The following is a 16,881-nucleotide window of genomic DNA, read 5'->3' as shown; positions in this document are numbered from 1 at the left end:
CAAATATATACAACAGGAATTTCCTGGCCACCAGCCACATTAGATGTCTTCACACAAAACACTTATAAATATCTGGCGAAGTCTCTGTCTGTGACTGGGACAGATCCACCAAGGACCCCATCTTGGTGTCAGCGAGAGCTCAATATCCAACATGGTCTCACAACTTAAATGGACTATGAGCCAGTAAAAACTGAAACCAAGTCATACTTCTCTGTGAACAATCATGGTTTGTTCTATGTACAGATGAAAGAACACATTCATTGACCTTATCTTGTCTGACTTGCTGTCTTATAATGTTCAGCTGTGTTGAGATGTTAACATTCATCACCAATACCTATTCATAATGTACAACTAAAATTAATTTAAAGAATACCTGTATTTCTCATAGTAAATGCATAATTTTACTGTAACCAATCAATCATAAAATGATTGACTACCATATACTCAATAGCTCTTCTATAAGATAAGGTTTAATAGCCCTTGCTGTTGAAATATGACTTGATTGTGTGTCTTTGGTTGTCGAAACGCTGCACTCAGCAATATTCCAGCTTTATGGCCACTGTCACTTGAAGGTGTATGAAGTAAAAAGATATACATGTTCAGAGATGCCAACCCTTACGCTTTAGGCGTAATTATTACGATTTTGACCAGTAAATTACGCCATTACACTTAATCTGCGAAAATTACACTTTTCTACTCGTTTTACGAAAATCAATAAAGTGGGAAAAATTTCACAAGGAAGTGTTTCGTAACGCACAGGTGCAGGGGTGCAGAAATGGCCTTGCATCGATAGGAATCGCTTACTCTTAGCAATGCACTCATTCCAAGGAACTTGCAAGGAATTAAAGTATTTTGAGTCACATGACCAACAATTTTCAATGTATGGAGCCTCATAATGATTGGTCACATGTGTTTCTGTCTATAATCTTCCTTTCGTGAAAACGTGTACCATGTTGAAGAGATCGACAAAGAAATATTACACTTTTTAGGTCAAAATTACACTTTTTGACCTCTAGTATTACACTTAGGCCCAAAATAGGGTTGGCATCTCTGCATGTTTGTACCATACTGAAATATGAAGTCAGGGATAATAAATGTGTAGGAATAATTGATCAAACTGAGCACTACTAATTCACTTCAAAAACGTAAATCCAACACATTCATGATCCCTAACTTGTTTTGTTCAGTATATACATCATGAGAACACATTTTCTACAAAATCACATGATGAGCGGACTCACTTGCAAACATGGACCAACAATCCACATATTCACAACACACTCCAGCCTGGGACTTGTAGAAATAACAAACAGAGACCTTTCAGACAAAACCCATGAACATTTGAATAATTGGAGTGAGTTAAAATTAAACGTCACCTCGGCAAAATTTCAGCCATATAGTGACTGAATAATTGGAAGCATATTTAGTAGTGTGTACACTTCATATTACACAGAGAGTGAGTGAGTGAGTTTAGTTCTATGCCGATTTTAGCAATATTCCAGCAATATGACAGCAGGGGACACCAGATGAGCGTGATGAGCGAACGCCTTAACCACTAGGCTACCCAACTTCCCCTATTACACAGAGAAATGGCTATGACTTTTCATGATTGTTTTGATTAAAGGTGTACTTATATTTGAGTTTGATTTTTCGTGAAACAAATATAATTCAAAGTGACCCTTTAATGATAATGCAACCAGTAAATCACTTTTTTTCTCCATGAATTAATCTTGGTAGTGCAGCTCCATATATATCTGTTCTCACAGCTGTGGGCGGTGGGGTACCTAGTGGTTAAAGCGTTCGATTGCCACACCGAAGACCAGGGTTCGATTCCCCGCATGGGTACTACGTGTGAAGCCCATTTCTGGTGTCCCCCGCTGTGATATTGCTAGAATATTACTAGAAGCGGCGTAAAACTAAACTCACTCACTCACTCACTCACTCACTCACAGCTACAGGCTACATCTTTACGATGTTTGAAGGCACTAATCCTCCACTGCAGTACTTATTCATTGTAATACTGAAAGTACACTGTAACACACGAGGTCATGGCATACTTGTGGTGAAACAGACAACCCATACCAAGACCATGATGAAATGAAGATCAATGCCACATTGATACAACAGCATCAGTCAACATCGAAGATCAATGTCACATTGATACAACAGCATAAGTCAACATCGCGAAAACAGACTGACACACATAACACAGTTTGGTTTGTGGACTGTGAAAGTCATAAATGCAACGATGAACATGAAAGATGAACTCTTAATATCAATTCCAACTGAGGAAAATGTTGCTACACATAAAATTAAATCATAACAAAAGGAACAAACATCCTCTGAATACACATTAAATCATTCCATGTGTCACATTGGCGAATCATTCAACTTATATTGTGCCTCAAGGTTCTCTGTGCCATGAAAAAGAAATTCATATCCATATACCGGTGCCCTATCAAAGCCAACATATTACAACTCAGGGGTGGAAATAACTTTAAGTTGCTAGTGTACTCCGGTACGGTGGCACATGTAAAATCATTTGCCCTGATAATTTTCCCGCTATACCGGCCGATTTTTTTGGTGATTTTTTTATATAAGCAACATAATTAACATTGGTATGTCAACCGGACACCGGTACAGCGTGATAAACAAATGTGCTTGCCCGACAGAAAAATACACTGGACTCGGACGTCGGGCAATGGGTTATTTCCACCCCTGCAACTCTGTGGTGAGCATGATTTAGTGTCATTAATCAAACATCCAGTTATAGCAACACAACCACCAGGAGATCATGAAATAGCAGACACTTAAAGGGGGTAAACTCACCCGAATCTCATATTCTGATTAAAAGAATGAAACTGATAGAACACAAACACCCCTCTGCATATGTCATTGTAATCAATGCCTTGTCTCTGAGCTAGGACTGCCATTTACATTAAGCAAAGGTCACCTTTAAATATTCTGAAATCTGCTGGGATTTCTTTGATTTTAAGAACCATGATGTAAAATGTGGTGTATTTTCTGCACTTTGCAATACCATGGTAACAACTGCAATTTTGCAAATTTTACCAGAATTTTGTTAATTTTTAAAATAATACACAACAAAGTCAATTCTGGGTACTGGTATTTTTCTTGACTAACATTGTAATGAAATACTAGAAAAAAATATTAGTCGACATTCAGCATGAAAAACAGACACTCAACCGTATCTTCCAGAAAAAATACTTGGCATGTTTGCTACCCTGTTCAACATACAGCTCCTGGACCGTTTCTTATCATTTATTACAGGGGATACGGATGATGTACAAATAATAGCATCCCTTCTTATTTGCCAAGACCAAATGTTTCCTTGTTATAAATATGAACTCCCTGAATCTGTTGCTACAACTTATATACTGCTAAAAAAAAAATGAGAACAACCCGATCCTTTGATATTACTACAGTAATCTGTCACCATGACAACAAGAGCCTCCAGGCAACACCGGGTAGTGGCAGAATGAAAGAATGGGGTTATATATGCAGCCAAACCAGCTACATACAGTATTATTGCTGGATAATGACATTTAAGTGTTCAGTTTTCTTTCGTTTTAACTTTCATATTTACTGTGGTAGCATGAAAGGATCTGGTGGTCCTTCTAGCAGTATCGTCACGATATGGCTGAGATATTGCCGATGTGACGTTAAATAATAACTCACTCACTCCCCTTCTAGCAGTAACATGTGATGCAAACTAACACTAACCCCCTGTCAAATTACATCCTGGGGGGAGTCACGATTTTAAAGGGTGTGTACTTACATATCATCACTGGTCTGACTAGTAACTGTCTCAGGTTAGAATAGTCTTTCTAAATTAACCTAAAACTACCCTGAAACACTTTAAATTGTTCTTATTCGCCTCCTAACTTTGGCACATTGACCTGCGTGTACAATGAAATGATTGGCCTTGGAGGTGATACGTCACTGTGAATCAGTGGCAAACTGTCAGTTTTAACCAGATAATCTTTCATCCACCAACATTCATTGCTACACAAGACGATTCAATGCATTATTCTGTCACCACCTTTAAAACATTTTAAAAAATTCCCCCAAACATACATTTTTTAGAATGTAGTATGGTTTATTTATTTTAAGTTTCGTTCTGTACATTTGATATTAAGCCAAATACACTTCCCAGTGTTCCTAGTGGTCACATGACTATCATAAGCTGAAGAGGTCTCCAGCTGATGGAAGGGGGGCGAGTCCCCCGGTGACGTCGGGCAAGAGGGTGAGATCAGGTAGGTTCTGCAGGTGAGACTTTAACTCCTGTCGTACCGTCGTCACTTTCGCAAGTTTGCCTCTATATTCCTGGAAAATGAAGAATAAAGAAACTGCATCAGCTATTTAATTGACAGGGGCGTAGCTACCATTATGAAAAAAAGCCCGGGCTTACACATGATTGCTGCTTTAAAGGTTGGGCAAGCCCTCAATACTATCGACCTTTCTGTATGGACTTATTGAAACAAATCATCAAAAATGCAAATTCAACTTATTAAGTTGAAAAATAACACGATGAAAAAAACCTGCGCGAAATCAGAGTTTAAACGATTCACTAATTTTCCCCCAGCGCTTGGGGGAAAAGTGGTTTCAACAGCTGGGCTGCGCTCATAGCACATACGCAGTGAAATAGGTTTGCGCAGCTTGGAAGTGGGTTGTCCGGTGAAGGCCTTGGTGTTAGCTAATTTTTTAATGTTCTGTTGATATTTCACAGGCGCGAGCTTTTTTATATGTTATGACAGTAGATTACCGATTTAACTGTTTATATAATTTCATTTGTCTATTTCACCACATGTTCTTCTTACCGAGTCACTTTCTCAGTTCGATACTTAAAAGCAATGTCATTATTTAGCGTTGACAGAATTTCTAACTGTGATATAGATATGTCATTGTCACAGACAAAACTCAATATCTGTTTTATTGACACCTATGTGTCTGCCTGCCTGTCTGCTAATGACAATATTCAATACACAACTTCGATCACTGACCACATGCAATTTGAACTTAACACCTATCAGGCTATACACCATAAACAAAAAGCATTGATTTATGGCCCGAGTTCGGTCTCAGTCACATTATCTAATTACACAGACAGGCAGGTGTGATACTTGTACACATGACATGTTATGATGTCTATTGATTGCAAAATGATATACACAAAAAATGAGCATGTATTTACAAAATCCAACACCTTTATGTATACACACACAATGAGCCGTGAGGGCATCTGCAAATGAACCAGCTGTTACACTTGAGGGCACACCCACCCGCTCTGACTGGGTTCGGTATACCGGCTGCTTCGTTTCTTGGGAAGTAAACCCAAGTACAAAATATTGCACTTTAGATTTGCGATTGTACGCTTATAATTTTATTTATACATAATCAGCAATGTATATTATATGTCATGAATAAGTGATAATTGTGTTTTAATTATGTTTGATTTTTTTGGTTGCATGTGACCTTTAAGCCTTATGACTCAACTTAGCACTAAGATGACCATAACTCCCGTACTTTCACACTGGCTTACAATAGTCAAAGTGTTATCATTACTCTCACTTCCCAAACTACTGACAGATATGCACATATATATAGATGCTGACATACCTTCCACATGACATAATAATGACATTTTATGGATAACAATTTCTATTTTACGATTTTAATGATTCGATACAGATTCTGTGCAATCTTCCATCACTGGTGTGATGAGTGTTTGTTTTGTTTGTTGCTTATTACTGCATTCAGCAGTATTCCAGCTATATGGCAGCGACTGTAAAAATTCGTGTATAGACCAGACAATCCAGTGATCAACAGCATCAGCATCAATCTACACAATTGGAATAAAACTATATGTGTGAACTATGTTGACGAGTCATACCACCTGATCCCGTTACTCGCCTCTTATGACAAGGATGGGTTGCCGGAGAACCATTCTAACCCGGATCTTCACGGTTTGGCGTGATGAGTAAATGCTTTCAGACTACTTCAGTGCCAAAACACAAATGAGGACATGTTACCGTCATCCTACTTTCCGCTTCAGTGAGGCATTCTCTCTGATGCTGTATAAAATCATGAAGCATCCGGGCAACCTTCTTCCTCTCCTCCAGCTCGGAGCAGAGTCGCTGGTTGTAGTCGGACAACAAAAAACACGCACTCTCAACCTGCTTCGACAGACGATCCGCTGATTCCTTATCTGTCAAACAGCAACAAGTATCAGTATCTGACGACAGTATATGTCAGCTGTGCTACTACCAAGTCAGATATAAAACACAGCAAAGTCAGACATAAAAACACAGCAAAGTCAGATATAAAACACAGCAAAGTCAGATATAGAACACAACAAAGTCAGATATAAAACACAGCAAAGTCAGATATAGAACACAACAAAGTCAGACATAAAACACAGCAAAGTCAGATATAGAACACAACAAAGTCAGATATAAAACACAGCAAAGTCAGGCATAAAAACAGCAAAGTCAGATATAGAACACAGCAAAGTCAGATATAGAACACAGCAAAGTCAGACATAAAAACACAGCAAAGTCAGATATAGAACACAACAAAGTCAGACATAAAACACAGCAAAGTCAGACATAAAAACACAGCAAAGTCAGATATAGAACACAACAAAGTCAGATATAGAACACAACAAAGTCAGATATATACTAGCCACATAAAGAAACTGTGCATGGTCAAAATATTATCCCAGTTGATAAGTACGATAACAATGTCAAAGGTACATATAAACTTCAATGGAGGGATCATGAGACCATAACAAGTCGGGAGAATTCCAATCACAATGACGTCACGAGTCCACGAGCGGGACAGGGGTCTAACGACCATGTAACAAGCTCAATAACGGGTATGTCTACCATCGGCATTGAGAACAGCAGTGCATCGACGACGCATAGAGCCTATCAAACGTGCAAGGAAGGCTTGTGGGATGTCACGCCAGATTCTCTTAAGTTCTGTTGCAAGGTCAAGGACATTATCTGGCGGATGAGGAAGACGGCGTAGACATCGATCCAGCTCGTCCCAAACATGCTCTATCGAGGAGAGATCCGGTGAATTTGCAGGCCAAGGCAGTAAGTCAACGTTGTGGTGTTGCAAGAAATCCATAGCAACCCTTGCCGTATGAGGCGGGCATTGTCCTGTTGGAATGTTAACCCAGGGCCATGACATTGCAGAAAAGGAATTGCCACAGGTCGAAGAATCTGATCCCTGTAGCCCACACCAGTTAAGTTGCCCTGAACAATCACCAAAGGAGTTCTTTGGCGTGCTGTTATTCCACCCCAAATCATCACGGAACCATCAACAAAGCGATTCCTCTCCAAGACACAGGCCTGTGCATAACGTTCTCCCACGCGTCTATAGGCACGTTGACGTCCATCACTATGGGAAATGTTAAACCTGGACTCTCCAAGACACAGGCCTGTGCATAACGTTCTCCTACGCGTCTATAGGCGCGTTGGCGTCCATCACTATAGGAAATGTTAAACCTGGACTCATCTGTAAAAACAACATTTCTCCACCAAAACAAAGGGTCTGGACATGATTTCGGCACCACATACGGCTAACATGTCGATGGCGTTGTGTCAGGATAGGCCGTATGGCGGGGCGTCGTGCAACAAAGTCAGACGAAACCTATGTGATAAAAATGACCAGGGAAGAATTTCAGATTTTTTCCCACCACCTGCACCGGGTGTAACCAAGTGAGTTAATCAGGTTGCACTATCAAGATATTGCCTGCACCATGTTATAAACAATCCTATCGCTGTCACTGAGCAAAAGCCTATTGTTTATGAGCAAAGGGAGAGAAATATTCATAACCCACGTCACTATCTCCAAAACACTCACATTACTCGGTGTCTGAAAGGGTGTTTTGACTGATTGATGTTTTTAAACTGACACTTTCATTCATAAATTTTACTTAAGCTTCATAATGAAATATAAACTGGTTTCCAAGTTATGCTCTTGAAACAAAATGGGAAGGCAGAGTGCTTTCCCCGTTCCACTTTTTGACCAGGAGAATATTCAAATGAAAATACCCAAAAGAAAACTACGTATGGATTAGGGGCCATCTAACTTCAGTGTTAGAGTGTGAAAAGAACCATGTTTACCTTGAATTTTGTCAAGGTGAGAAATGTCGGATACTTCCTGGGGCAAAGCTGCAATCTTCTCTCTAACAGCAGCGTCACTGGAAGCTGAACTCTCAAGGTCTGACAAACGTTTGATGAGATTATCAGCCTGAAACAGACACGAAAGTTAGGCATCATTAGGTGTCTGGCAGATTAAACAACAGAGTCTGAGTGAATGTTGTATTATATCGACAAGTCTTATGAGATGACTCATTAAATGAACCCACACACTCAGAGTACAGTGAGATAGGTCTGCCCTGTTATCTGATCCCAATTCAGAGTTGGTAGAGATTATCAGCCATCAAATTTCAGGCCTTTTTAGGGGCTTTTCAAGACCCAATCAACAACTTGATATCACAACATATAACACATAATTTGATAGGTCTAGCTAAATCTAGGCCTTTTAGGGCAGATAACTGGCAATTAGGGCTGTTCTAGGTCAAAAGGGAACTTAGAGCCATTTTAGGGTTAAATCTCCAAATTTCAGGCTTTTACAAATCTGTGCGAACTCTGCCATTTGTACTGACCCAAAACCCTGAATGGGTAGCCCATTGAGGTCAGCAGCAAATTACATCGGACAACAACACAGGCACCCATCACAACCTCAGTATAGACTGAGCTGTAGGTTTCTGTTTGCTACGAACGTTTCCCTTTCAAAGTGTGACCAAAATCGTAACAATTTCTGCATTTCGTATGGATGTCAAAATCCATCATTTTATATCTGCTGCATCGCTTCAAGATTTAGCATTACGTTAAGCTGTCGTGCCAAGAAGTGACATAGAGTTAAGACAGGGTTAAATCCAGCCAACTCACACGTACTTCAGGAGGAATGGGGAGTGGCTCCATGGCTTCTACTTCCTCCCGGAGAGACAGGAAGTTCTGTTCATGCTTCTTCTTCTTGACCGTCTGCTGCACTGGTTCCGGCTGGACCACAGTAGGGGTGCCTTCAAACATTTAAATACATGCACATATATAGTCATGTATATTTTACATTCTCATCTTCGTCAACAACACCACAAAGCACACCATGTCACTCTCTCCAAATACCTTTCATTGTACTGCTTCATGAAATACACCATAGTCTTACCAAACAATTATGCATTGAGTGAATAACAAGCATTGCAAAATTGCACAGAGTGAGTGAGTGAGTTTTTACACTGATCTAAGAAGTATTCCAGTAAGTCGGGATGTGTCTGCTTTGATGAGTGGGTTCTCTTCTTGAATAGCTTGTTAACAATACTATATAGACACCAGCATCATGTTTTGAAAACATCTGGATGAAAATTCAGGAAAGCAATGTATTGGGTTCTAAGGATTCCAAGAGAAGGGTTCTAAGGATTCTTATGGTTTGCAGAAATGCGGTTTCATTCTGAGAATCTGCTTCTGTTTCAAACTTGTATCTCATGTTAAGACAAAGATCCTTTGGCGTTCAAGCCAACTTTTAAGATATACACCTAAGGGAGGCAACTCTTCACATTGAACTATCTCAGGCAGCTTGGCCACCCTGAGACATTTATGAGCTGCTTGTCAAAACTATAAATATTGTGTGTGAAATACTCATCGTGTCAGAAAATCTTCAAATAATTATCATCAACATTTCATAAAAAATTACATCTCTTACTTGTTAACTGCTGTTTCATAGACCTGATGAAATCCTTAACATAAACACCCCTCTCCTGCCAAATGTTCAACACACGTTCCAATGATCTCTTTGTCTTGTCATCAGCATCTCTGAAAAGAAATGAAGCCATGATGTTATTTGTTCTCCACTGTATTCAGTAGGTTCAATGTGCTGTATGGCAGGTTACCCCTATGTATTCTAGAACATCTACACAGCTGGATCAGCAGTCTCACAGTCTCCATTGTAAAGATACAGTGAAACCCTTGATGACAGGAAACCCTGTATTCTTGACAATGTCCATGACCAAAGACCAATTTAACAAGCAGTTGTCACTAAGGTGCATAATCTCCTGTCGCAAATTATCAAATCAAACTTAAAGAGTAATGAAAGTGAAGGTCGTAGTTTAAGATGAAGTTAAATGTCAACAAAAACATGACCAGTCAACCTCTCTTGATATCTTGCTCTGCTCTGTAGCTGTTCAAACATACAAATATTTTCAAGACTCACTTTGACCTTGACATGGTGTATGAAATATGCAATGAATAGTAATAGAGAAATTGCTTATTGAAAAACATTCAAGAGAAGTCTTGAAAATCTATGAAGAAAATCCAGTGAACCATTCTTGAGATATCTTGCTGACAATCTTAACATACTGAAATCTTCAAAGTGTTGCTATGACCGTGTGAAGGTCACCAAACTCGACTGGGCCCTGCGCCTTCCCTATATGAAGCTTGGTGTCAAACATGAAGAAAATCCAGTGAATGGTTCTTGAGATGTCTCGCTGACAAGCTTAACATGCAGGCTAACATGCTGAAATCTTCAAAGTGTCGTCGTGACCTTGAAAATTATGGAAAGGTCACCAAAATTGACTGGGCCCTTCACCTTCCCTATATGAAGCTTGGTGTCATATATGAAAAAAATCCAGTGAACAGTTCTTGGGATATCTCGCTGACAAGGGTAAAACGTTAAAGTCCCCTGGTGACCTTGAAATGAAGTCAAGGTCACCAAACCTGACTGGGACCTTTCTGATACTGTGATGAACCAAGGTACCAAGTATGAAAAGAATCCAGTCAATGGTTCTTAAGATATTCCAATTCGTATGGACGGACGTACATACATAGGGATGGCCGAACGGAGACTAATACTATACTCAGCAGCAAAAAACCTGTCAGTACGAATTCAAAATTAGATAGGCACTGTAATCAAGTCATTACAGAAATGGACATAATAAGCGGATCCCAAAACATTTTTTGTGTACAATATCTTGACACATCAATGAATAACTCAGCATAATTTCAAGACGTTATGTGAACGTTTGCAGTCCATTCAGACCCTTGACTTCAGTATCTAGTGTGACCACCATGAGCGGCAACAACTGCAGCACAGCGTCTATACATGGAGTGCACCAATCGATTGATGAAGGCCATTGGCACCTGGAACCACACTCTGAGAAAGGCCTGGCGCAATAAATCGGTTGCGTTCGGCCTTTGTATGACATTATTTAGTCTTCTCTGAATTTCATCCCAAAGATGTTCAGTTGGGATTAAATCAGGACTGAGGGCTGGCCACTGCATAATGTTGACGCCGTTCTGCTGTAGGAAGTCCTGTGCAGCTCTGGCAGTATGGGCCCGGGTGTCATCATGCTGGAAAATGTTGTTCCCGGTGACGTGCAAAATGTGGTATGTGGTATAACATGGGGTCTGTGAGCTTGGTCGATATAGCACACTGCTGCGATGCTACCTCCTCTCCCTGGACCAAGGTTCTGGAACTCCACAGGACCCACTCTCTGGTTCAGGCCTATTCCACCCCATACCATGATGCTTGCACCTCCCCATGAGTCTCTTTCCATAACACATTGGTCTGAGTAATGCTGGCCACGTCGTCTCCATATTCTTGTTCTGCCATCTGCATTGGTACGCAGTACCGACTCTCATCTGTGAACAGAACAGTTCTCCATTGCCTGTATCGCCAGTTTTGGTGTCGTAGGGCAAACTGTAGACATTCATGCCGATGACGAGGGGTGAGGATGGTTCCACGGTAAGGTCTACAGCAATGGAGGTTCCCACTGTTAAGACGTCGGCGTACTGTATCAGTACTGATTGGTCTTCCGTGTGTTCCTACTGTCTGGCATGCTGTTTCGGATGCCTGCATGAAGGGATTCTGTACATGCTGTCACACAACATGGCGATCTTGTCGTCTTGTGGTCACCCTTGGTCTGCCAGTACGGGGGCGATCATGTGTGGTGTTGGTGGCCCAGAGACGTTGCTGCAGCCTGTATATGGTCCGAACGTTGACCTGGAAGTGATTGGCAACGGCTCGTGTGGTGTGGCCAGCTTCAAATCTTCCTAGCGCCTGGTTCCTCTGAGCTGTCGTGAGTCGCGGCATCCTGCTGACGTTGTAATGTGAATGTTTCCACCAGGTTTGGGGGTCCATTTTATAGGGTGGTCCTTGTGAACAGCACATGCAGCATGAGTTGCATGAAAAACATGGAGAACACCGAACCATCTCCGAGATCAGGTTGCGTTTTTGAGACCATTTCCTGGGTTCCATTCTGAGTTTGGGAAGGAATGTCTTTGCTCAGGTAAAGTTGGAGATGTTGTCAAAAGTATACAATCAAAACATTACATGAGTTTACAGTTATCCGTTTCTGCGAAGGAAAATTCCAAACAGACGTTACTTTTGCTGTTTAGTATATATCCCCCGCTTCTAGCTTAACGCGCGGAAGGAGATAATAATATAAACAGGTAATACCATATTCGACATGGTAAGCACCCTGGGTGCTAAACAAATTGAAAAAAAGAGAGGGTACATTGACGAATACAGGAAATTCGTTAATGAATAAAGGAAATACCTACTTTGATGCAATTCTGACAGCATCAGGTAAGACTGTGGCAAAGTCTTTGGTGAATTCTGGGCCCTTCTTTTTACTGTTCTGGATGACATCATTGGCCAAGTAGAAGAACGTCAACTTTTTGCTGGACTTTCCTGTGGAACACATCGTGTGTCAGACATTATACACATCTAATGCATGTCACACATGTAAGACATATTTTAAGTTGTTCACTGGTCTCAAGGGGGACATGGGTTGATGTACCCTCAATGTTTGTTTATGTTCCCTGAACCCAAAGGGCGAGGGGAACATAAAGAAACATCGAGGGTACATCAACCCATGGGCCCCGAGGGACCAGTGAACAACGTATTTATCTTACCGAACACTTCAATGGTAATTTTGAACTGTTTGAAGCACGGGTATCGGATCATAGTATGGAGTACCAGACGACAAGACGACAAGAAAAACAAATTTAGTGTTATCTCCCTTCCATCGATTTGCATTCGTAAAACATTGGTAATTTCCATACATCATACGTGATTCAATGTTATTCAAGATAAAGACTTACTACTACGAAGTACCAAATGAGTTCGGCATTCCCAGCGGGGTACATAGAAAATGTTACTTGCTTGTAAGTGGGGTACATTGAAAATAATAGAAAAGCCCTCAGCCAATCAGAAAACGTCATTTATGTGTGGGGCAAGATAAAATATTTTGTTCCTGGTTTTTCTGGTTTCTGTGAGTGAAAAGAATGAAGAAATGAGTGAGTTCAGTGTGTTAGAATTATACCACTTTGGAGAGCATTCTAATTTCCAGTAATATCTGGGGACACCAGAAATGGGCTTCACACATTGTACAGATATGGGGAATCAAAGTCATCGTAAATAGACCATGATACATGTATGACCCCACTGCCCCTCTGATTTTTGTGAAAATAGATTCAAGTTGGAAGGTTGTGAAAAAGGTTAAAAACAAACATTACAGATTATTGGTTCTGAAGCACCTTAAAAGGGTCATCTGAATACATGTATGTTGAGTTTGTCTCTTTGCTCTAGTGCATTCTACTGTCTTGCTGGAAAGACTATCATTGTGATTCTGTGTCCACATTTTGTTGTAAATATCATAGCGTGCATTCAGTGTGATAATCAAGTGATTTTCTGTTTAATTTTACCCAGTTTTTTTGCATCATGGGGTCATCAGAATCTAGAGACATGTATGCACCTGACATTTGCACTGCAATTTATTGCAACAAAAAAACCTCATTCTTGTATTGCAACAACATAACAATATTTTGAATATGTTCTTTCATCTCTAATTGTTACCAACATGAATCAAAACACCCTAATGAATTGAAATGGTTTTTTTTTCCAATTTTGCACTGAAAGTTGACAGTCTCCTGACAGACAGTTAACAATAAAATGCAAGATTTGTCATTTTCAAAAACCTTTGCTGACAAGATAAAATATGCATGATTTTGAAAAGCTAACTATACAGGCAATTCCAAATGTCTTGTGATACATATTTATTAGTACTTGAAATCATGGTACATTTGGTTACCATTACCAATAGTGCTGTATGATTCTGTTCTGCTGTGAACCAAATTTAGAAACCAGTCAATGCTGATTACAGGATGGGAAGCAAGGCTTTCTGATCAGAAGGTAAACACTTAGCTGATATTACAAAAGTGGTTAATTAATGTCCCTTGGTCATTGCAATTCATCAAAGAGAGCTTCACTTTGATTTATGTCGCAAATGAAGATCAGGATGATCATGTGACAAGCATATCCAAATTAATTTTGAGAAGTTTTGTTTGTAGTTTAAAGCCACACTCAGCAATATTCCAGCTATATGGTGGTGGTCTGTAAATAATTGAGTCTGGACTATACAGTCCAGTGATTAATATCATGACCATCGATCTACACAATTGGGATACAATGACATGTGTCAACCAAGTCAGCAAGCCTGACCACCCGATCCTGTACCTCTTACGGCAAGCATGAGTTGCTATAGACCAATTCTAACCCAGATCTTTACAAGTCATTTCAGAAGTAACCAATGTCATATTTTCTTTCAGAAAGTCCAAATTCTAGTTTGATCCAAGGTTTGAACATTGTTAAAAAAATACTTAATAGCTCAGTGTTTCAGCTGACTTAATTATTTATCTAAACACTGTGTCTGGCGACCTAACATTTTACCAGTCATGAATGAAATTTGCCAGTCATATCCTATTACCACACTGTAAGTACTCATTTTACAGTTGACCGCCTCCGTGGTGTAGTGGTTAGAGCGTCTGCCGGAGCGGAAGGTCGCGGTTTTCGATCCCTGACCGCGTCATACCAAAAGACGTTAAAATATGGTACTTGTTGGTCCCTGCCTGGCGTTCGGCATTAATGGGTACAACAAGGACTGGTTGGCTCGGAGTCAGTATAATGTGTCTGAGTGGGGTATTCATGCTTCACTGCGGCATGGTATCTCAGTGGGCTAGCACTATAAAACCAGCTTAAGTCTGGGCTAGTACAAGCAGCCGCACATACACACGCATGCACATCGTCATACGAGTGAAATATTCTCAAGCACGACGTTAAACCCAATTTCACCTCACCTCACCTCATTTTACAGTTATTTTTAGCCTGGGCATTTCCGGAACTTAACAATTTTTGCAACCATGAAAGCACAGCCAAGACTGTCATTTCGCTTACCCATGATTTTTTTATTTTAATACATGATTATTTACCGGACACAGTGTCCGGCTGGCTTTCAATTTACCGGTCCCCAACAAATTTTACTGGCGATTTTCAGGTATGTACGGGAGAACGGAAACACTGTAGCTTTTTGTCATGTGTGCTAAAAAGTAACACATGCTATATTTTTTGCTAACACTTCTCAGAAAATGTCTTGAGTCTTCCACAACTTTTCATGAATAATCACTGTAACTGGTTCTGATTATTGATCAGTTGGTATATTTCAACATACTGACGTAGATACAATTGGAGAAGGAAATTTTGCAATGTTTGAATACAGATACACATGCAACCTTGAAATATATTATAGCCAGTATATGTTGATTTTCATGCATATCATAGTGTGGAGCCAGGGAATGTTAAAGCATGAATGGGGGCGGTGGGGTAGCATAGTGGTTAAAGCGTTGGCTCGTCACGCCGAAGACCCAGGTTCGATTCTCCACATGGGCACAATGTGTTAAGCCCATTTCTGGTGTCCCCCGCCGTGATATTGCTGGAATATTGCTAAAAGCGGTGTAAAACTTAACTCAGTCAGTCAGTCAGTCAGTCAGTAAAGCATGAATGTTCAGAAAGAAATAAGAGTGAGTGAGTGAGTTTAGTTTTACGCCGCTTATAGCTGTATTCCAGCAATATCATGACGGGGACTCGAACCTAGATCTTCGGCGTGATGAGCAAACACTTTAATCACTAGGGTCCCCACAGCGCCCCCCACCCCCAGCCCCACCCAAAGAAATTAGAAAGCAAGTCAGTTCTTACCATGTTTACATCAACTTCAACATGTTAAAAACACCAGACACTCAGACACTCTGTGCCAATTTTCACTATTGGTCAGGCATGTCAGTCATTGCAATCGACATCCTGGGTCTAATATGTATTCTTAGATAATACATTATGAACTAGAAAACGTAAATAGTTAAATTGTGAAGCAAACAAATTATATATTTTTTCTGCATCTTACGAAGTCCCTCTTTTCATAAAAAAAGAAAGAAAAATACGCTTAAAACAGCCATATTTATTAGCTAAATTGTTAATGACATGCACGGAAAACAATATCCATAACACAAAACATGGTTATCGCACTGCTTGAGAATGAGAACAGTTGAAATGATGATTAGGTATTTCAATATTTTCTGTTCTTGATGACAAATATTGTGCACGGTTTTGCTTTCAGGCAGTAATGAAAAGGTAACTGCTATATTCCAAATGCATATCTCACCTTTAGCAATCTCTCGGTGCCACACTTGTACAATAGTTCTAGAGTGTTTACGATGATGGATCAGCCATAAAGACAGCGTCTGGATGCTCTGTTGTGTGTTGTTCAGTTCAAAAAGCTTTTTAGAGAAGTTAGAATCCGAAAAAGACGACATGCTGTTTAGTGGATGGGTATTCTAATGCAATAAAGGCTCCCTGAAACGGAAGTTGATTGGGCGATTCCAAAACATAAACATAAGGACGAGGACAATACACTGGATTTACGATAAATTCAATACGTATGAGATTGTGCCTGATTCAATG

General features: G+C 40.1%; 1 protein-coding gene across 2 annotated transcripts; it reads right to left on the bottom strand.

Annotated features, from left to right (window-relative positions):
- Positions 1 to 2,615: 2,615 nt before the first annotated feature.
- LOC124259362 (regulation of nuclear pre-mRNA domain-containing protein 1B-like) lies at positions 2,616 to 16,788 on the bottom strand. Of its 2 annotated transcripts, none has more exons than XM_046693488.1 (7): positions 16,583 to 16,788; positions 12,651 to 12,780; positions 9,796 to 9,905; positions 8,988 to 9,118; positions 8,157 to 8,283; positions 6,054 to 6,229; positions 2,616 to 4,347 (listed from the first exon to the last, which is right to left on the bottom strand). In XM_046693488.1, exons 1-7 carry the CDS (start codon positions 16,731 to 16,733, stop codon positions 4,201 to 4,203), a joined length of 972 nt encoding a protein of 323 aa, XP_046549444.1. In that variant the 5' UTR covers positions 16,734 to 16,788; the 3' UTR covers positions 2,616 to 4,200. The 2 variants fall into 2 exon arrangements, with proteins under 2 accessions (XP_046549444.1, XP_046549445.1); XM_046693489.1 differs by having other exon boundaries at positions 2,617 to 4,347; positions 8,994 to 9,118; positions 16,583 to 16,785.
- Between the last annotated feature and the right edge of the window lie 93 nt (positions 16,789 to 16,881).

The sequence above is a fragment of the Haliotis rubra genome, unplaced genomic scaffold (assembly GCF_003918875.1).
Source record: "Haliotis rubra isolate DU_JTF1 unplaced genomic scaffold, ASM391887v1 Scf72, whole genome shotgun sequence".
Lineage (NCBI taxonomy): Eukaryota > Metazoa > Mollusca > Gastropoda > Lepetellida > Haliotidae > Haliotis > Haliotis rubra.
Note: the sequence above shows the minus strand (reverse complement) of the source record. Positions and strands in the feature narration are given on the sequence as shown.